This window comes from Malania oleifera, chromosome 3, assembly GCF_029873635.1.
Source record: "Malania oleifera isolate guangnan ecotype guangnan chromosome 3, ASM2987363v1, whole genome shotgun sequence".
Classification (NCBI taxonomy): domain Eukaryota; kingdom Viridiplantae; phylum Streptophyta; class Magnoliopsida; order Santalales; family Ximeniaceae; genus Malania; species Malania oleifera.
The window spans coordinates 111,295,722-111,317,668 of record NC_080419.1 but is presented as its reverse complement, the minus strand read 5'-3'; the positions used below and the strand labels follow the sequence as shown (position 1 = coordinate 111,317,668).

General features: G+C 36.8%; 1 protein-coding gene across 3 annotated transcripts in view; it reads right to left on the bottom strand.

Annotated features, from left to right (window-relative positions):
- LOC131152049 (uncharacterized) overlaps window positions 1–21,413 on the bottom strand; it is a 53,259-nt gene extending 31,846 nt beyond the window's left edge. For 2 of the 3 annotated variants that reach the window (XR_009135828.1, XM_058103639.1), the window contains exons 1-6: window positions 20,772–21,361; window positions 19,196–19,964; window positions 16,575–17,196; window positions 16,211–16,382; window positions 8,645–9,005; window positions 4,601–4,711 (exon numbers count right to left, since the gene is read on the bottom strand). Coding sequence is in view for 2 of the 3 variants with exons in the window: in XM_058103639.1 (XP_057959622.1) it covers window positions 4,601–4,711; window positions 8,645–9,005; window positions 16,211–16,382; window positions 16,575–17,196; window positions 19,196–19,964; window positions 20,772–21,322 (2,586 nt within the window). In the remaining variant the exon portion in view is untranslated. Of the gene's footprint in view, window positions 1–4,600; window positions 4,712–8,644; window positions 9,006–16,210; window positions 16,383–16,574; window positions 17,197–19,195; window positions 19,965–20,771 lie in introns of all 3 variants that reach the window. The other variant, XM_058103638.1, reaches the window with a different exon arrangement.
- Between the last annotated feature and the right edge of the window lie 534 nt (window positions 21,414–21,947).

Genomic DNA, 21,947 nt, shown 5'->3' with positions numbered 1-21,947 from the left:
ACTAATCCAAGACATGCACTAATATGATCACTTATTCTTTTAGTTTTTTTATAAGAAAAAGAAAATGTATTTTGAGTTAGAGAGAGAGGATACAACCTAAGAAAGACAAGAAATCCTCCCTAAAATAGAAAAATAAAAAAATTGAACAAGAACTAATCAAGAAAACCACTCTCTATCCCTTTCCTTTGTAATTTACTGAGCATTGCAAACTTGATGGTCCCCTCTGTCCTTCTTCACCTTACTTTTACCAACATCAAGACACTTTATTTCATCCAGGATTTGACAGCCACAAAACACATCTCATCCATCAATTTTTGAGCTTTTAAATCCTTCCATCAACCTCTTCCAAAGGGATGGCAGAATCTCATCCTTGGACTGCTCTTTATCCATTCCATCATCCTCAAAAAAAGAAACACCTACAAACCTTCCATTGGAGATCGTAGCACATACAATGTATCCCCTGGTAAATCAAATGAGTCAAAAGCATCTCCATATTCTTCCCAAAACCTCATCCAAAAGCAATCCCCTGAACTCAGTAATGGCTTCACTTTCATTATCCAGGACACCACCCCATTTCCTCTTCTCCTTACCTTGCTAATCCTCTTGTACGTTTGTAACACCTTTCAGGACATTTGAAGATTCCACAATACATAAATTTCGCTCTGAATTTCTCCACAAAATTGTTGCATTATCCCACAAGAACAACTTCACTTAAGTATAAATCTTCAGAGCCCTAAATTTATCAGAGTTGTTTCTCTTACCAGTAGACTTTTTCCCAAAACCATCAATTTTACCTAAATCTTGTCTGCAAAAGCTTCATGATCCTCATTGATTTTCCTCTCACCACCGCAGCATTCCTCTCCCACTAGGGCGCTGAATCAACAGCCAAACTCCTTGAGTTGCCTGAACCAAGTCGGGTTGGCCATTCAAGATGCACTAGATCAATCTCTTGCCTGCAATGCAAGGTGAGCCCTTTTGATGATGATTTTATGTGGATGAAGCTTTGGGGCTTTAGTAAAAGCACCAAAGGGAAGGTTCTACAGCAACCTACTTTGCTACTCTTTGAGCTCTTGGAAGGAGAGGGATTTGGAAGGAAAAGGGATTGGGAGGCACTTCTATTGTATTTTGGGGCTGCAGACTGTTACTTTAGCAAATAGCCAAACTGCTTGGAGGGCACTTTTGTTTTATTTTTTGCCATAGGAGGATATCTTGTTCTCTTGCCTTTATTTTTTTTTTTTTTAACAGAAGGAAAGTATTAAGATAGATGAAAAATAAATGACAAACTATGAGAGGACAAGAGGTCCTCAGGAAAAAATTATTAAAAAAAAAAAACAACAAAAAACATACAGAAACACAAAGAAGATAATCTAACAAATAAAAAAATAAGAAAACCCCGATTTAAACCCTTCCTATCATAGTTAGTAGAACATTTCAAGTTTAACAGCTCATGCAGACCTTTTTCCACCTTACTCTTACCCCACCCAACCAAACTTCTCATTCCCGGGGATCAGACAACTACAAGCCCCCAACTTGTCCACGAGTTGTTGAGCTTCAAGATCCTTCCCATTATCTACACCAAAGGAGAGAGAGGATAGGCAAAATGCCATCCCTAATATGATCACTCGCTGCTCCTTACCCATACCATCATCCTCAAAAATAGGAACACCCTGCAAGCCTTCATGCAGGATCCATGCACATGAGAAGCATCAATCTGAAACATACCCATTTTGCTCACAAAACTCATCCAATAACATACGGTCATCACAACTAAACTCGCTATCAAAATCACTCTACTTTTCTTTTGATAATTAAAGAAATAATATTAAGAGAAGAAAAGGAGATTACAACCTAAAGGAAGACGAGCAATCCTCAATAGAGAAAAAAAATAAAAATAAAAAATAAGGAAACCTAACCAACAATTCAAATACCTCTCTCTAAACCCTTGCCTTTCTGCTTCACTGAGCACTTCAATCTGGCTAATTTGTGCTGTCCCTTCTTCAATTTCCTCTTACCTCCATCAAAATGAACTTAATTACCTCTAGGATCAGAAAACCACAAACCCATATCATCCACCAATTTTTGTGCTTCTATGTCCTTCCAATCAACCTCATCTATTGGAGTGGACAAATTCACATCCTTGCATCAACTGAAGTACAAAAGCACCCTCCAAATCTTCCATCAGAGATGGTGGCTCCTATGATAAGTCCCCAAGAAAATCAGATGATTCAGAATAATAGCCACACTTCTCAATCTCATCCAAGAGCAAACTAACCTCATCCGGGAATTCACTAATATCAACAGTGCTATTATCCGACAGATCACCCCATATTTCCTCCTCCTTACCCTTGCTACTCCTCACATCTGTACCTCCCTTTTGAATACTCTGGGGTCTCACAACACAGAGTACTGTCAGCATTGTTCATTGCATCTTTTCTGTTGTCCCCGCAAAATCATCTCGCTTATTCACCTAGCATGCATAAACCCTCTTGAAATTCCTTTCCTTCCTCTACCGTAGTATAAGCCCCTCCCTCAGCTAATGCCAATGGCATCTTCCTGTCAACGACCCTCTTGAACCAAAAGCGCAGGAGCATCAGCTGAAGTCCTAAGATTAACTGAACTGCTACTCTTCCTGGTCAGAATCTGTTCTTCAGGATTTACCCTTTCAATCCCCCTGTGCTAAACTACACAGTGGAAGACTTGGATTCTCTTTTCTTCAATATGGATGTGGACATGTGGTATTAATTTTGTTCTACAAAAGGGATAAGGCCGGCCCCTTCTCCACATGAGAAGCTGTACGGGCTTATTCAAAACCTTTTTAAAACTTGAAATGGGTTGATTACCTCGTTTGTATTTAGAATTTTGGGCCTGATAAGGAAGCCCATTTAGGTCTAACCTTCTCTTAGACACCAGATTCCTTTCATCCACCCCACAATAAATGTGGCTGCCACTACCTATTGAGTGTTGGGCCTCTTGAATACCCAAAGGGGCTGAAACTTGGGCCTGCCCCATGCCTAATCCAGGGGTAGCCTGCTTTCTCAGCAATAGGCCCAGATCAAGAACAATATCAAGGCCCGCTGGCCCAACCACTTCATTGCCATCCCCAGTGAATCATCTTGCATAACCCCAGCCACCGCTGCTGTGAGCTGCTTGCCCTCTTCTGCAACTCATCCTTCGGGGTGCGTCGATCCAACTACACTTAATTTCCTGTGCAAATTCTCGCCACACTTTGCACAGAGATGATCGTTCTCCTCTGCTAACACTTCCTTCCATGATCAAGGCTCTCAAAGCCTTCTAGATACTCATTCCATGGGTCCATGGGCTTTCTCAATTGCCTCAAATCAGAGCCACTCGCCGTACGAGGAAGATCCTTACCTGAATCCTCCATCACAACTGAAACTCTCTTGCAAAACTCCCCTGGCCATCGTCAAACACCTACTCAGATGAAAACTGCAAAATTTTCCTATTCCACCCCAAACTAATTCCAAGAATTTTCCTTTCCTTATCAACCTATCCACCATCCACTGCTCCACCCTCCTAAAATCTATCTTGCAAAACTCCTCCAGCCATCATCAAACACCTACTCAGATAAAAAAAAAGCAAACATTTTCCAGTACCACCCCAAACCTAATTCCAAGAATTTTCCTTTCCTCATCAATCGAACCACCATCCACTGCTCCACCCCCCCCCCCCCCCCCCCAAAAAAAAAAAATTATTAATTTACAAAGGGATCTTCACAACCACCCCACTACTGACGGAAAACCATCTGCTACCATTGAGCTGCCACAAAGATACCCTAACCCACCAACTGCAAACTGTGTTTCTCTCAAGCAAAGAAACAAAACCACCTTCACCTATTACCTACACTGAGGTCAAAGGAAACTATCTATCTAGACTCAGGCTGATTTCCATCTCTCACGACAAGCTGTTAACAATCAAAAAACCAGACAAGAATGAGGACTACGAATGGGAAGATAGGAGACAAAGTGAGAACAAGAGACTGTAAATTTCACTAAACTCACTCTCATAATCTCATATTCAGACTCATGACCCCATTTAATTTTTGCCCTTTAGACTACCTGTCTCGTTAAACCTCTCATCTGATTTCAGTCAAGATTTCCTCAATGCTAAAACTACCATCAGCATTTCTTTTTAAATTTTACTATTCCATCAGCACATCACAGGTAATTCAAATATCATCAAGAGAATTCCTCATTTCAAACCCTATTAGCATTGCCAATGAACGAGTGTTCTCTTGCTTTTCTGCTTCTCTTTTTTCTCAATAAATATATTTTTATATCTGAAAAATAAAAGTACAATGCTTTCAAATAAAAAATTGTGATTATTGTAGCTCGATAGTCATTTGTGTGAAGTTATATTGGTAGGCTGCCAAGTATAAAGACTTCAAATTAAAGCAATTGAACTTGAAGTGGCAAGCCACCATGCATACAGACTTCAAAGCAGACTATCTTATATAGGATGCTGCCAAAATCATTAGCAACAAAAAAAAAAAAACTAAAAATTGCTTTAGCACTGGAAAAATTCAGCATCTGCACCGAAAGTTCCAGAAAAAAGTATGATATATGGAAAATAGAGACATTACCAATGGAAGCCCTTCAACAGATGATAATGCCATATCAAATATTTTTCTTGCATGGACAATATTTCCAAAAGCAGCCTCTCTTCGTGCATAAACTCCGCAGAGTAATACATCCTATAACAGAAGATACAGAAATGAGAAAAGGCACGATTATTTCCTTTACATATTTAGTCTTGAAGTTTCTATAAGATAAAAGTGAGGATCTTACCTAACAATCCATTTTCAATAAGTCCAAGGTTTAAACCAAGTAAAAAATAAATAAATGAATATGCATCAGGAGCTTCAGAGGAGATTGGCCGAGTTATGGATTCCAATGACATGCTGTCTCCGTATGGTTCATTACAACATTATCATTGGGAGCACCATTCCGATTGAGCGTACATGGATTAACAAGGAGTTTCAATATCTTGAGTATCATCTATTAGAGTACACCAGCCATTCCCTATACAGAAAGAGAGTTATTCCCCCTAGGGATTTAATAGGGAACCCATCAAAGATTTGCTGTACAATAATTATTGATGCTAGTGGGTCCAAATTTATCATTTGAATTGCTTAGGGATAGGTTATTTATTTGGGATTTTATTTGCTTTTGATTTTTTATAAATTTTTGGTACTATTGGCATTGTTTTAATTTCCTTGAATTTAGTAGGGCTGGGTTGGCTTAAATACTACAGTTTATTATATAGTGAATAATTTTTTAATTTAAAAAAAAAAAGGGGGGGGCAGCCTGGTGCACAAAGCTCTCGCGTATGTGGGGTCCAAGGAAGGGGCGGACCACAATGGGTCTATAGTACACAGTCTTACCTTACAATTTTGCAAAAGGCTGTTTCCACGCCTCAAACCCATGACCTCCAAGTCACACGGCGACAACCTTACCGTTGTGCCTAAGGTTGAACCCTAATTGTAAAAATCTCTCCCTCATTTTACATGTTTATATTGACTTCAGGTTAGCAGACCTTCGTAAGCTTTATCTCCAATTGTTTGTTTCTTTGTTCCCAATGCAGTGAAACAAATGTGAATTTATTTTTGCATTGTCCATTTTTTAGCAGGATTTAACACAAGTTTTTTAGTGTGTTTGGTGAGAATTGGGTGTGTCCTTCCTTGGAAGGTTTTTCATAAATGTAAGGGATTTAGAGGTCATGAGGACGTGAAAATGCTTTGAAAATGTTCAATTTTTTCTGTTGAATGGTGTATTTGGATGGAGTGTAATTCTATAATTTTGAAGGGGAGGGTTATGGAGTCTAATCTGATGGGGAGTAGGGCTCTTTTGTGGCTTTTTCTATATAGTGTTCTGCTTTTCGTTTGTTTCCAGGGGTGCTGCATCTCATTAATACGCAGGAAAACTGGAGGGCCTTGCTATTTGCTTTTACTCTTTATTCATTTGATTAAGTTTCTTTCTGATATTTAGGAGGGCTGCTTGTCCCCTGATATGTTGCAAAATGAAAGAAAACCTATATAGAAAAAATATTTTGGAAATGCAGCAAAGACCAATAGAAGAAAACTTTTGAAATGAAATGTTTTGCATGGACAAGAGGAAGACGAAGAAATCAACTACTCTGAGATAGCTCTAAAAAAAATATTTAGAAAAATATAATTTGAGATAGATTACAGAAATTAAATGTATCTCCCAAATAATTAAGGAAAAATCTTTGTGATTGTTTGATGTACCATTGTATGTGTGTGTGTGTGTGTGTGTGTGTGTGTGTGTGAGAGAGAGAGAGAGAAGAGATTGTAAAAGGACAATACGGCATTTCCATTTGACCATCTCTCCTCTACTTCCTCCTCTACTAACATAACAACAAAATGAGTTCTAAAAAAATTCTACAAAATGCCAATATCTCAATCAAAATTTCCAATTTGTTTTCACTGCATTCAAAATTTTAAAAAAAAAAAATAGAGGACCCTTTCCACTAACAACATTGTTGAATACCACAAATCATCAAATTTTTATTAAGATCTCAAAATTTTCAATGCATTTCTTCAAAAATTGACTCTGCAACAAATTTCTTCAAGAAAATGAGGAGTTGAGTTTCAAAATTCTCCAAGAAGGCTTATAAAAAATAAAAAATTTAAAAAAATCCAACATTAACATTTCCAATGCAGTGATTACTTTGGAAAAAATTTAAAGGAAATGTTGGGGCTTTTAAATTTTGGTAACTGACAAACTCAAAGGATTTCACTATGAAATCTATTGATTTAGATGGAGTTTAAAGAGTTTGAACGTTTAACAAAGCATTAAGAATTTTGGCAAATCTTCTATTGTATTGTAAGCCATATCAAACAAATAAAGGCCCTTCTTTTAAGGTTTTGGGTTATAACATCACCTACTATTTAATAATACATAAAAAAAAAATGCAACATCTTGTGCACAAAGCTCCCACCCCTATGTAATTCTGCACGAATATATTTTTCAATGTTTGTTCGTACTCTTTTCAACCAACAATTTTTATTCCGCCCCTTCATATTATGAATTATTTTAATATTTGTAACGACGCCACTGAGATCTTAAATAATTTGGTATTTTTTTGTTTCAATAACAAATCTAAATCATAATCATGAACAAATAAGTTAGGTTAAATTTATAATAAACGTGGCTTATTTGCAACCTTATGGGGGATATGGATGGAACATAATGAATGGATATTCTCTGGGGAAAAAATAATTTTTGGGAGCGGATCTGGGATAAAATCCAGTATTTGGCATCACTGTGGTGGGTTAGTTTTGGGCTTTTCAGGGGGGAATAGTTTCCAGGAGATTGGAGGAATGTGCTGGCTTGTTGATTTTTTTCTCTTTTTGTAGTTTTTTGTTGTTTTGTTCCTGTTTGTTCCAGATTTTCTTTGGGAGATCTCTCATTCTCCTTGTAAATTCTTCTCTTATTAATGAAATTTTCTTTTGCTACCAAAAAATATTATAAATTAGTATTCATACGGTTCATTTTAATTTGAAGTTTATTCTGATAAGTTGAGTGATCATATACAGATCTTATCTTAAATAGGCTACTGACCTTCCGCTAATTGATCTCTACCTAAAAAAAAGCTTACAGCTTTAAAACTTATGAAATTTAATGCAATATTGGACTTATATATTATTGACAACACCTTATTAACCTTATATGTCTGAATGACTCATATAGAATAATATTAGGCTGATTTATGAGTTGCACTTATATTAATTGAAGATCTTTAAAACAGCTATTGTTTCATGGTTATTCCAGCATAAACACCACATACGTGTCATTTATCCATTTTATTTACAATATCTTGATCCTAAAACATGCATTATTATTAGCATCTGAACCAGCAGAATGCAGAAGAACTCTCAAAATTAAAGGAGAGATAGAAATCATAGTTTTTAACACAAGAAAACTTTCATCGAAGCACTTAAAATATGTTATCACAATTGATAAATGATTCAAACCCTTATGGACATCTAGAGCAAGTGAATGCTAGACACTCCAAAATTTGATATAGAATCTATCCAAAAACATAATTAACTATATTCTTTATTTGTCATTGCAATTAAATTACTCTCATATAAACAGCTAAGGAGCAGCCTGTGAAATAACAACTTGGATATTATGAGAGGCAATCATTCAAAATATGGCATTCAAATGTAGTCTTCATTAGAAATTTCCATGACTATGAGATGGGAAGTGCAATGTTGCTCTTCAAATGCTATATTCTGTAAAATAAGCTAACGGGATGAGCTTTTCATCATTTTATATAATCATGAAGCTGAAAGTTTCCATGATATCTAGTTTGAGTACTTGGCCAGTGGCAAGGTGGATGAATTTCCAGCTTTCTTACCCAGTAAAATTGAGAAGTGCTCAACAATGAATCATCACTCTACTGGAAATTAGTTTATTTCAAATGCACAATGTAAAAAGAAACAGCTGAATTGATAAACTAATGACTCAACAAAATGTCGCTCATTAAAATGTTAAGAAAAATGTTTAACACACATTGCGTATTTACAATGGCACCCAAATGAAAAAGAAACCGAATGCATAGGCATCAATAGTGATAAGTAAAATAACTTGAAAAATACCTGCCGGTCATTTTTTAACAGGCACTTTGCTAAAGCTCGGCAAGGGGTAACTGAGCAATTAGAAGAATTCATTCTTGTATTATACATCTCTTCAGCAAGAAGAGCAGCTTCTTCTAACATGTAGTTATGGGGAAAAGCAGTTAAAAGAAGTAACACAGCATCCCGAAGAAATTTCATCATATCAGTTCGGCTTGAGGTGTCATCTAAGTTTCCCAAAAGGAATTCCAGAGCAAAACTACTTGAATCGCTATCTTTTCTGGTTAAAACATCATGAACTCTTCTCAAATCTTCTAAGATGGAATCTGGTATTGCCTCTGAGCTGAGGGTCTTCTCCATCCAACTAAAACTGTTTGTGCAAAACCTAACCACCACCATCCCACCAAAAAAAAAAAAACCAAAGTCATTCATCATTTCATCCAATATTTTTATACAGATAAAGACAAGTTAGAAAAACACATACAAGGTGGGCAGAATATTCACTTCCACCAGTTATGAGCACAATATTGCTCAACCATTTTATCTGTTAGAGTGGGGGTCTAGAGAGAGAAGGAGGGAGCATCTTTAGGGGGAAACAATTCAAAATTCTCAACAGAGACGCATTAACAGCTCAAAATATCTTGAGTTTTTAGCCATATGTCCATTCCCAAAGTGCCATAACAGAAGCCTAGCTTTTAATAAAACTTCAAGAAGTACAAGGAATATGTTGCATTATAAGTTAATCTCCCACCACCAAATGTCCCACTATAGCTTAGTTGCACTAGGCACAACTAGCAGTTGCACCAGGCATTTCTCACACATTCACAACTGATAGCTACAGTCACACCAAACACTATTAAAAGTTCCACCAATATCTCAGACATTGACAGCTACCATTACATCTGCAAATCTAAGAATGACACTGTCAACTAGTAGACAGTTATCTAAAGTTGTCTGCACAACATTAGGTGCCAGATGTATTAATCAATAAAATAGCATGTAGACAAATATAAACCTCATTGCCTAAAAATATATGCAAGGATATAAAAAAGTCACATACTGATATCAAACAAGCCACATAACCTTATCTCTCAATTTAGTGGTGTCAATAAACGAGAATAAAATATTGGGTCAAAACCTTTCTGGTGTACTTTTTAAACCAGTTTCAGTAATTGTGCCAATTGCAGTTAAAGTTCATCGTCCATTCTAATTTTAAAAATGGTTCAGAAAGCATATCAATAAGGATCTCAAAGATTTAGCAAGTATCTGCAAGATTTTTTTCCTTGTAACTCTAATTGAACTTCAATATTGAGAATAGATATAGTCAAAGACTGCAAACTTGGACTCTCTGTGTTCAAATAATAATCAATTTTTTACAGTTTCTTCATCTTTATTCGATATGTGGTTTCATGCATTATAGCAGTAAGTGTGAGAGTTCACATTCTGTATGTGTACTTTTTTCATAATTATTATTGGGTATAGGCATAATTTTGTCTTTCAGTAGTTTAGAATATATTTATGGAAGAATTGTGTACTCTCTTTTGATCCCAAAATAACGAACAGCAGAGGCTTTGGTTGTCTGTATGGTAGCATAGTATGTTCCTCTTTGTTTCACCATTGGAATTTCAACAACATCCTCCGGCTAGTTCTTTCATTGCATCATGGCAATACAGCCTAATATCACATCTTCAGTTGCAGGCACAAGTCATAAACTGTTGTATCTTCCTTATGCTGTCTATGCCATCCATCTGGAGTAGCAAAGCTCAATCCCAGCTTGTCTAGGAGGTCCTGAACATGTTCATCATCCCCAAAGATTTTTGTTCATGAACAAAACAAGAGCCAACTTTCACAGATAAGGGAATATCATTATTTTAGCTATTCTTCGCCTTCTACTTGTCTGCTTAAGTTTCCTTCTTTACTTTTTGTAATATCACACTTCTATCTAAACCTTATGCATACTTTATTTTCTGTCTCTATATTCTACAATCAAAAACTAATAAAGTTCCCTTTTCTTGCATATTAGATGCATCAAATAATTTCACTCATGCAGAACTTCTTTCAAGTTCTTGCATTCGACCTTGTCTGTCACCTAATGCTACAAATGCCTTATGTAAAAGAATTTTTTTTTAATAAAAAGTGAATTTCATTAGATTGTCAGACACACACACACACACGCACAGAGAGAGAGAGAGAGAGAGAAATGCAAGAAATGGAGAACAAGTCTTCCTAAAGAAAACTAGAAAACAGTTACAAAAGGGCAGGCCTCAAATCCCTTTCAATTCAAACAAAGAAATACCCCAAAACACCCTTGATACAAATGCCAAAATAAGATGACGTTCACTTAGCCCTTAAAATAGGGATAATCGGAAGACAATCACTAATAAGAGTAATGTGATACCATAAATGCACGTAGACCCTCTTCCAACCCTCGAATCTTCTAGCTACTCTCTTAATCACCAAGTCCCAAAAGGTCATAATTCTAGGATTATACCAAAAAGGGAGACCCATATAAGATAAAAGCCAAATACAGAATGGTGCACCCAGAAAAGGTTCTTCTCTAATCAGCATCCATATCTCCACACCCCACCCCACCCAAAAACTATTTGACATATGAAATTCAATCTTGAAATACTCTTAAAAATAATAAGAACCTTATGGAATTTATCCACATTGGTATCATTTGCAAAGTAAAGATGTAACACTTCCATCTCATCCCACCTATCCTAAGCAATTTAATCACCCCTAAACCCTAAGCATGAGAAGGCATTATGCTAAGCACTTCCTACGCTCTCCATTCACAATCACAAGCATATTTGTATATGACAAGCAACCTCAAATCCAATTTCTCCAAACTAAACTAAAATCAGGAATAGCTTCCCAAGAGAGGGGGGTGAATTGGCTTTTAAAACTTTCGTTTTAGTTTTTTTTAAAGTCCTTAAATTCAGTCCTTAAATTCTTTTAATATTTAACCAATTCTTTAACTTTTTATCTATTTTGTCAATCAAACAAGAACTTGGTTTCTTTTAAACAATCAACAAGACAACTAATAAAACATTCAATCTTCAACCACACAAATAATTAAACCAGTCAAGCCAATCAACCACGATGCTCAAACCAACAACCAATTTGTTTGCCAAATATAAATTCACTACAGCACTATTAGATTTATGAAATCATACAAGATTTAGCACTTTCTGAAATATAAACACAGTTCACTCAATCTCAAGCTTTATACCATTCAATCACAATATATTAACGGTATATATAACTTTAAGCTTTTGTATTGTGTTCAGCCCTATAGTAAATGTGAGTTTGAACAAAGCCCTGTATATATGAAATTGCTTCTTCAATGTAATGTTCAATATAAGATCCAATTGATGTTTCCAAACTTCAAAATTCAAATAACTCTTAAATTAATTTATCTTTGGGATGTTTAACCAAGTAACGTACTCCCGTATGGCTTCCGCAAAGTATGGTTTAAACAATGTACTCCCTTTCGGTTTCCGTAACCCCAAATCAAAATTAAACCTTAAGTTTGTTTGATTTCCAAATATAAGTAGTTTATATGATTTCAAATTTAAACCATCCACACAATTTAAATATGTACTAAAAATAAAGAATAGGGAAAGAGAGAGTGAGACGGAGATTTTTACGAGGTTCGGCTTATACCCAGCCTACGTCCTCGCCTTTGACAAACCACCAAAAGATTCACTAAACTTGTTCCGTTGACAGGTGGAACAAAACCTTTACAAGCGATACCCCACACTCAAACACTCCTTTACTAGGCTAGAACCCACCTCTCCAAACGATGTCCCCTCGTTCGGTTACTCCTTAATTAGGCTAGAACCAGCCTCTCTAAGCAATGTCCCCTTGCTTAGCCAACAATCCAAACAATTCTTGGAACGTCAAAGAACTACAAGAAACACAAGATAAGATCTACGTACAAGTATACTCTCTCAAAGATCAAGTTATTACAATTTCAGCACTATATACTTCAATGTAAAATATCAATATGAAGCTCAAGTGTAGAATTCACCAACATCCTTCTTAGATGAGGATTAGCAGTAGGAATTCAAAGAAGGAAGGATTAGCACTTCAGAATATCTCAGCAAAAGAGTTTTGCAATGAGTGAGCAAGAGAACTTTGGAAGAACAAGAGTGCTTTCAGCTTCTCAAAACAGATTTTTCAATTCTTGGTTTCATTTTTATTTGCAAAACCATGTATTTATAAGTTTTCAAAAGTATTTTCTTGTTGCCCAAGTTTACTTGGACTATTTCCCAAGTTTTTAGAAAGTTTGGAGCCCAAGCAACAATTATTTAAAAAATAAAATTTTTGAAATTTCTGCCGTTAACAGTGTTCAGATGACTGAAGTCTCGGGTTCAGTCATCTGAGGTGGTTCTGCCTCTTTAAAAAATTCAGCAAAAAATATTCAGATGACTAAACTTAATCTTCAGTCGTCTGAAGTTACACTTTGGTTGTCTGAAGTTACACTTCATTCGTCTGAAGTGGCTCTATCTGCTATTCAATCAGCTGAAGTTCCTCCCGTGAACAGTGTTCAATTGGCTGACAGCAGTGACCCCGCTTCAGTATTTTACTCATAACTTTTTCTGTATAACTCCAAAATTAGGTGTTCTTGATATCAAAAGAAAGCTAAGAGAAAATCCTACAACTTTCATGTTGAACACTTTTTAAAATAAAGAGGTTTTGATAGTGAAAATGCACCTCAAAGCATATGTATAAAAACTGACAGCATTTGGAAAAACCTCCTTTTGGTGCTTGTCATTCCAAAGATAATTTTAACCTTTTGAAATATCTTTTGACCTTATAAATATATTTTCCAAGTATTTTAAAAGGTATCTAAGTCCAAGAAGTTAACTTAAGAGCTTCATAATATTTCAAACGATATTTAAACATTAAAGTACTTACATAAAGACTTCTAAGACTTGACATTCTAAACACTCAAGTCTTCATGCTTGCTTTGACTCTTTCTTGGTCTTCAAGCTTTAATATTCTTTGGGCTTTCTCACTTTGCTTTTCTTTGGCTCTTTTGACTTTAACATTCTTTGGCTTTCAACAAATCATTCATGTCCTCATATTCTTCAAGTTTTAATATATCATCTTTAAATCCATGCTTTGACTCTTTTAAGCTTCATTTGATCCTTGTGAGCACTTTGACCTTGTTTTCTCATATATGAGCCCTGAAATAACATTACTCACACAAATACGTTAAATTCCACTTGTTTGTTAGCATCAAAACAAGATAACAAGATTTTAAGCCTTGTAAGGCCAACATGAACTAAAACCTTTCTTCTCCATCACCCTAGACCAAAAACCTCAACAAACCCCATCATAGCCTTTCTCAAAATCCAATTTAAAACATCCCCCCAAACCCTTCCTCTTAACATCCTCGACCACTTCATTAGCAACCAATGAAACATCTAAGAACAATCCATATTTTATAAAAAGCATTACACTCTGAAGTGACTGTATCACTTAATACATGCCAAAGGAAGAATGCAGCAGATATATTGATATTATTAGGGATAATATATGATAGAGTAACGACTCATGTTAGGACTGCAAAAGGAGAGTCTAGAGGTTTTCCAATCACAATAGGTGTATATTAAGATTCTACTTTGAGTCCATATTGTTTGCTTTAGTGATTGATGAACTTAATAGGAATATCCAAAACAAGATCCCAAGGTGTATGTTGTTTGCAGATGATATTGTTTGATTGATGAAAGTAAAAGCAAGGTATAATCTAAGTTCGAACTTTGGCAAACAGCTTTAACCCCCCTTTGGTTTGCGGATTTAGGGTTGGAATGGAATCAAATAGCAGGAATGGAATCGCATTCCTGTGTTTCGTTTATGGAGTTAAGGGTGGAATCATATTCCACCCCCGAAATGCTAATTCCATCATTTAAGGGAATTGTGATTCCTGCCCAAATGGACTGAAATCATTTCCCATTCCATGGAATCAAACCCATTTCCCATAATACCCTCCAATCTATCACCACCACAATGAACCCTCATTCCCATGAGCTGCTGCTGCCACTCCCGCCACTGATGTCGTGAGCTACCGCCGTCACCACCATGAGTCATTGCCGCTGTAAAGAACCCTCACCATGAACCCTCGCGGCTGATACAATCCCTCATCTTGAGCCCTCACCTTCACACATTTCCTTACCCATTCGTTCCCAAGAACTCCACCATCAATGACACCACAGTTGCTCCGGCAAGAGAGACACCGCAGCAGCTCCAGAAGGAGGGACAAGCCACTGTCACTAGCATCTATTATTTTTGGATTAAAAGAGTATTTTTTATTAGACCTACCACCATTCCAAATGAGTATCCAAACATAGTAATTACATTTCAAATATAATTCCATTACCTACTTGATTCCATTCCTACTCCAATTCCTTTCCTACATTGTTTTCATTCCACAAACCAAACAGGGGGTTAGAGTTTAAAGGTTTTAGGATAAGTAGAAATAAAATAGAATATATGAAATGTTCAGCCATGTAAGGGGGAATATTGAAAACAAGATTAAACTTGATAATCAAAAAATCGACAACACTCGATATCTTGGGTCTACTATGCAAAGAGGAGGACATTGAAGATGATGTAGTACATAAAGTTAAAGTAGGTTGGGTAAAATGGAGGAATGCGCTAAGTGTGTTGTGTTATCGTAGAATACCACAAAAAAACATTAAAAAGAAAGTTCTACAAGACGGCTATAAGACCAGCCATGCTTTATGGATCAAAATGTCAACTAAGAAACAACACATTCAAAAAGTACGAGTGGCCAAAAAGTGCATGCTAATGTGTATGAGTGGCTACATTAAAGCAAAAATTAAAGAATAAACATATTCGCAATGAGTTAGGCATAGCACCGATAGAAGATAAGACAAGGGAGGGGCGGTTTAGATGGTTTGGACATTTGAAACGTAGGCCAAGTAGTGCACCGGTGAGGAGAAGGGAGCTAGACATTGTAATTGGTATGAGGAGAAGTGATAGACCTAAAATAACTTGGAATGAGGTAGTGAGATAGGATTTAATAACTCTTTAGTTAGTTGAGGAAAATGCCCTCAATCGCATGAATTGACAAAATAAAGATCCATATAGCCAACCCCACATAGCGGGGCTTAAGACTTGTTATTATTGTTGTTTTTGTTGTTGTATGCTCCTCCCAATCACCCAGTCACCATGAAACTCAAATCCAACAAATCAAGCTTCAAAATTGGCACCATTATACTTGAGCTCTCTATATAGCAGTTTGCTAGCTATCAAGATAAAATATTCATTTGGAGGTATACCTGCCCACAACTCGCATCATTGATCTATCCAACACAATTAAATACATGAGCCCCACACACAGCTGAGAGGCATGACTACCAAAGTTCACTAAAAGAATTTACAAAACTTGGATGAGCCAACATTCATCAAAATTTATTCATAATTTTTCACAAAAATAATTAGAAATAAATCAGTTAGAAACAAAGTAGAGAATTTAAAGGGGGGGAAATCATAGCAGAATCAAAGGTCCAGAGACATGAGATCAACATCTACTTTATAATAATTGACTATTACCACTGAGATATCTTCCCGCCATAGAAATCAATGAATTGCGATACAAGAGAAAAACGGGCCTCTCTTGAACTCAATGAAAACAAGTATTCAGTGACATCTTCAAATAATATCACTCTCATTAGCTGCTCATCTGCTTCTCTATCTGGCGTTCCATCACCACAAGAACCCCCAACTGTTGTGAAGTTGAATTCGATTAGCTAAATTAGAGACTACTTATTTATAAATGATAATGGAAAAAATGTACAATGGAACTTCACTGCAATCACACAAGCTGGAACACAGTACATAGAACTGAACAAAATCCAGCATATCATCCAAAACACAGAGGCCAGAGAGAGAGGGGGAGAGAGAGAGAGAGGAAAACCAGATTTTGCGTGAAGAGGCATCCACTGCTCACAATCCCTCGATGACTCCTCCTCTGACCATCTAGTCCAAGTTGCAGCATCTTTCACATCACCAACAGCTTCAGAATCAACATCAATGCCAAGCATTTTCAGCAATGTTTCAGTATCATTTTCCTGCTTAAGGTCATGTGTCTCATATTCTTCTTCAGAACCCTCAACAGGCACATCATTGTTGGCTATATTTACTGCATTGACACTGGTTTCCTCGGATCTAGACAATGGTTCAGACCAACCTGTCCAACCACCTTTGTCATTTTCATGTGAATACTCCTCACGAATAAGTCTCTGCCTATTTTCCTCCTCTTTTTCCAGCCACGTGGACCAACCAACAGCCCCTTCTTCTCCAATTCTTGCACCGTTGCCATTCCAGAAATATTCAAACAATCTTTGTTTACTCTGCTCAGTGAGGAACAAGGGGCAGAACAAACTATATTCAATTTCAGCCTGAAATAAAGATGTAGCCAACTCTTGGTAGCCAGCTTGCCATTCAAACCTGCACAGACTGAGAAATATATCAACAAGACCAAGTTCTAGCTGCACTATTTCAGAATCCAAAGGCTGCAATTCATCAGTTTGGTGAACCTACATTGAACAGACAACATAGGAAAATCAAAATGAGGAAATCAAACCCAACTTGTTAAAAGTTAAAACAGTAAATTCTTTGTTGCGTAAAACTAAAGAAAAATATAGAGATTGCCAAAGTTCATTGATCGCCTAGTTTAATTGAAAAGGATAGAAAAATTAGAATATAAGAAAAAGGAAGGATGGAGGCCAGCCTTAAAAAGTATATTCGTGAAGAGGGAGAAAGGGAAAACATTACATGAGCCTCAAAAGCAGGCAAACAGATCCCAAATAGGTGCTGCATAAGAGCCTAGTTTGGCTGGCATATGGACAAACCTACTAATATAAATCTCCGTCAATTTAGAAAGAGAGAAAATCTGCTTAGCAAAAACAACTTGATAGTTTAACAAATTATGACTGTTTTGACACCCAAGAGAATTGAAATCAAATTAGAAGCAAAAAAGTTCATAAAATGCAATTTCTACAAATATGGGTATAACAGCACCAGACAAGGACAAAATACAAATGTGTTTTATGAATTGGTGAACGTCAAAATTATAAGGCCTTTCATTAAGGGAGAAATGAGCAAAAACCCCAAAAGAGTAAAATTATAAAATTCTGAGGCAAAAGCAACATCCCACTTTTTTGCCATTACTAAGAGCCAAGTGATAGTAGAAACCTTGTTACATAACCGGTAAGGTAAGTCTCAGTTTTGGCCACAACCTAAAAAGAGCATCAGATCTGGCTCAAATGGCAAAGTCTACTTCCAGAAACAAAGCAAAGAACTCTCCAAAACTAAGTCATTAGGGGAAGAGAGTTGGGCCTGCCCCTATTCAATGGAATAAATATTAATCACTTCTTTTGCAAGCTTTGGTAGAAGGAAGGATAGGGCAGCTCTAAGGAAGTGTAGCAAGTATGCAGTTTTATGGGAAATTTGGTCAGAACATAATGCGCGGACTTTTTTCAGGAGGAAGTTGAATTCATATTTGGTGAACGAAAAGATTCAATTCTTGACTTCTTTATAGGTATCGGGTTTGGGATTTTCAGAGAAGCTAGCTTGCAGGATTTAAAATAGGGATTGGAAGTATTGGTTGGATTGATTTCTATTTCAACTTTCATATTTGGTGTGGGAAAAGATTCAATTCTTGACTTCTTTATGAGTATCGGGTTTGTTATTTTCAGAGAAGCTAGCTCGCAAGATTTAAATAGGGATTGGAAGTATTGGTTGGATTGATTTCTGTTTGTCTGTTTTATTTTTCTATCAAAAAAATATATCCTTGGTTGATAAGGGAGGGGCAGCTCAGATGGTTTGGGCATGTGCAACAGAGGGCAAATAGTGCACCAATGAGGAGGAGTGAGCTAATTACAATGAGGGGCAGTAGAAGGGGTAGGCATAGACCTCAAATAACTTAGAATGAGATAGTGACTAAAGATTTAATAGCCTAAAGAATTTGTCAAAGGAAATTGCCAATGATTGTGTAAATTGACAGAAAAAGATTCATGTGGTCAGCCCCACCTAATGGGGCTTAAGGCTTGGCTTGCTGTTGTTGTCGTTGTATTATTGATTGATATGGTGACCCCATAAGTCTAAAATGTGAAATCATTTTTATGTAAAAGATACCTCTAAAGAGAAAATTTGTTACAACCAAAGACAAATGCATGTACACATATACATATAAGCCCTACACAAATGGGCATGCACACAACCATGCACGGATGGTAAATTTTCAAGCACTAATGTCCACTGCACACAACTCTTCCCCCAGGATTCTATATGTGCTATTGCCAATCAATTTACTACAATAAATGCGAAATGCCTTAGTTGAACAACAAATTTTGGCTGATGTACTAATGCATGAACTTTGTCACAAACCTCAACATCTACCAGCATCCACAGAAACATGAAAACTTTGGCTAAAATTTTCTTAAATAATAGCAGTTATGAAATTAAATATAATAATTTCTAAAAAAAATTATTGGCAATCCAAGTAAATGGCATTGAATATACTAAATCCAGAACCTGCCTACACTGCTTGCTGCATGCAGCAGATAAAGCTTGGATAGCATGCGCATACATTTTCCTTGTGTCAGAAACTTTGAATCTGGAAAATTCCCCTTGAAAAGCACGTAAAAACTCTTTCCACAGCTTGTAACTCCTAGAATGTTGCACAAGTATCTTCTCCCATCTACCAATTAAGACATCACCAGTGTCTCTGTTCTGATAAGCCTTTAGAAGGCCAAGCAATAATTCTTCATTTTCTGGATTAAGCTCAGTTGCCTTCTCCAAAATACTTATCTTCTTTTCAAGGGTCTGTAAGCGAGCACCTTTCTGTGGTTGCATGCTCGCAACCCTGTCTTGAAACTCCGCAAAAGATAACCAAACTTTCTCATCATGCGGCCGTTCCCTTGACATCTTGTTGAACTCACGTGTTTTGCGTAACACCTCATCTTCCCAAGACTCTTCAACCACAGAGCTTCTTCCAAGCGATCCACCACCACTTTCAAGAGATGTTCCAAGGTCCAACAAAGGAATGAAATCTCCTGGAAGAGTAATTATCGCTGATCTTTTAGGCACAACAATTCGGACCCGCTTTAAGTTCTTATGGCGTTCCAAAGCTGCATACTTTGCAGACCAGTAACGCCCATCAGACTTAAGTTTACCATCCAAGGTATCAACATCACCTTCTCTATCCAAAATTGAACCCCTCTTACTCCGCCAATACAACTCTCGACAATTAGGCCCAGATAATTTGTTAGAACTGTAAAGCTTGTAGCGAGCAACATCCATTCTGCATTGTAGGAAACCATATTATGAATTTCTTAATGTTTAATTCCAAAACATCAAAGTGAAAATTTCCATGTGGTTACCAAAAAAATGAACATCAGCAAAGCTCCACCTCAACTGAGCCTCATTGAACTATTTGGCTGATTTAAACTATAAAAGCTAAAATCATGTAAAGCAAATATTCATAAAATGTATGCCCTCTCCGTTCAAAATTTCTCATCAGAACCACGCACAATGCTCAGTGATCAGAGAAAAATGATTTTTTTTTCTAGCTTTTGAAACAAAAGAAACGCATTTCAACTTCTAAAAGATAAAGATAAATCCAAATAAATAAGTCACTAGAATTTTATATCCAAGATTCCTCGCTTTTGAGACTAAGCAAACAAAAATCCCCACTGAAGACTCAACTAAGACAAATTTAGGCTACTTCTACAATTCCAAAAGCACAAAAGAACACGCATATGAGCTCCGTTTACTGAGAAATTACAGTAGAAATATCATATGACAACCAATCCCATCATATATGCATTTGAGTTTGAACTATATTCAGCTCATTTCCTAAATTTTCCCGGCAACAAAAGAAATGTTAACGGTTCACCTGATTCGGCAAATGCTTCTCCGGGGAATTTTTTTCCAAGGAAAAAAAAAAATGAATTCAAACGCAAAAAGATGCATTTTTCCCCATAGCGACACGGCCAAAAACAAGTTCCAATAAGTGGAAAATGACAAACAATTTCCCAATGAAGCAATCAAAATTGCTTCTAGACTGCCGATAAAATATCCCGTAGAACTTGCAATTCGATAAACGCACCTATAAAGGGATCCGAATGCCAAATTGTCTTTATCGCCGTGAGAATCAAAGTGGTAATCTTTAGCAGGCTTCGAGTCCGAACTCGCCCAGGATCGAACTGCGGGCTTTCTGGAAGCAAAATCATAGTCGTCCGCCATTAAATCATCGCCAGACTTCTTCCGCTTGCGTTTTTTCTTCTTTCTTACCCTCTTCGAACGCTCGAACGCATCGGAGTCTCGGCCTGCATCGGATGGCGAAGACTCGAGCAATTCATAGGAAATGGAGGCCTTCGATTTGGGCCGCTCGTTAGGTTCGCCTTCATCCCTGTCCTCGTCGTCGTCACCACCGTCTTCTTCTTCGACTTGCTGTCCGGAGCTGTCTTGGGGGCGGTGAGAGGAAACGGCGTCGTTGATGACGGTGAGGTCCGTGGTGAAGCTGGTGTTGCAGAGCCATTGAGGGACACCGGGAGCGCAGTCGATGGAGGCGCCCAAGGGAGGAGGAAGGGGGAACAAAGAGGAATGGAGCTGTTGAGAATTCCCGGCGGTACCCTCTGCGTCTGCTCTCTCCTCCATTACAACCGAGACTGTCCTAAGCAGAAGGATGGCTCTGAAGGGAAATTTAAATGATCGATTTTCAATTTTTCACCTCGAAGCGGATTCCCATGCTCACCCCTTTTCACCTCGAGCATGTTTAAAATTTTAATTACACTTGTATTGTACAAGGTATTTGTGATTTTTGATGTTTTGTTTGCTTGTTGCAAATGCAGAAAATTGAGATAGCCAACATAGTTGTATATTCAATTTTTAAAAAAAAATTACCAATTTTACAATTTTACTTATACTCTAATCTTTATCACTAATTTATTAACCCACTTATCCCAACTCAATTCCAAGCTCATCTTACTCATTTAGTTCACAATTTGAACAATAGATTATATCCAATTCAATTGTACGAGCATACATTCTCAACGATATTTGTGTCAATTCTCTAATAATAAATAAAAAATAAAAATAATTTGTTTTGTAAGTTTGGTCAAATACTAAGATTAAGGTAAAGCTTTTTCGAATTAAAACTCATAAACTTAGAATTAGAATTTCTTTGTTACGAGATTTGAATTAATATTTTTTTGTGAGAATCAACTATGACATAAATGATGTTTGATGTGAAGTGTGGAAATTGAGATGTAAAAGTGAGTTT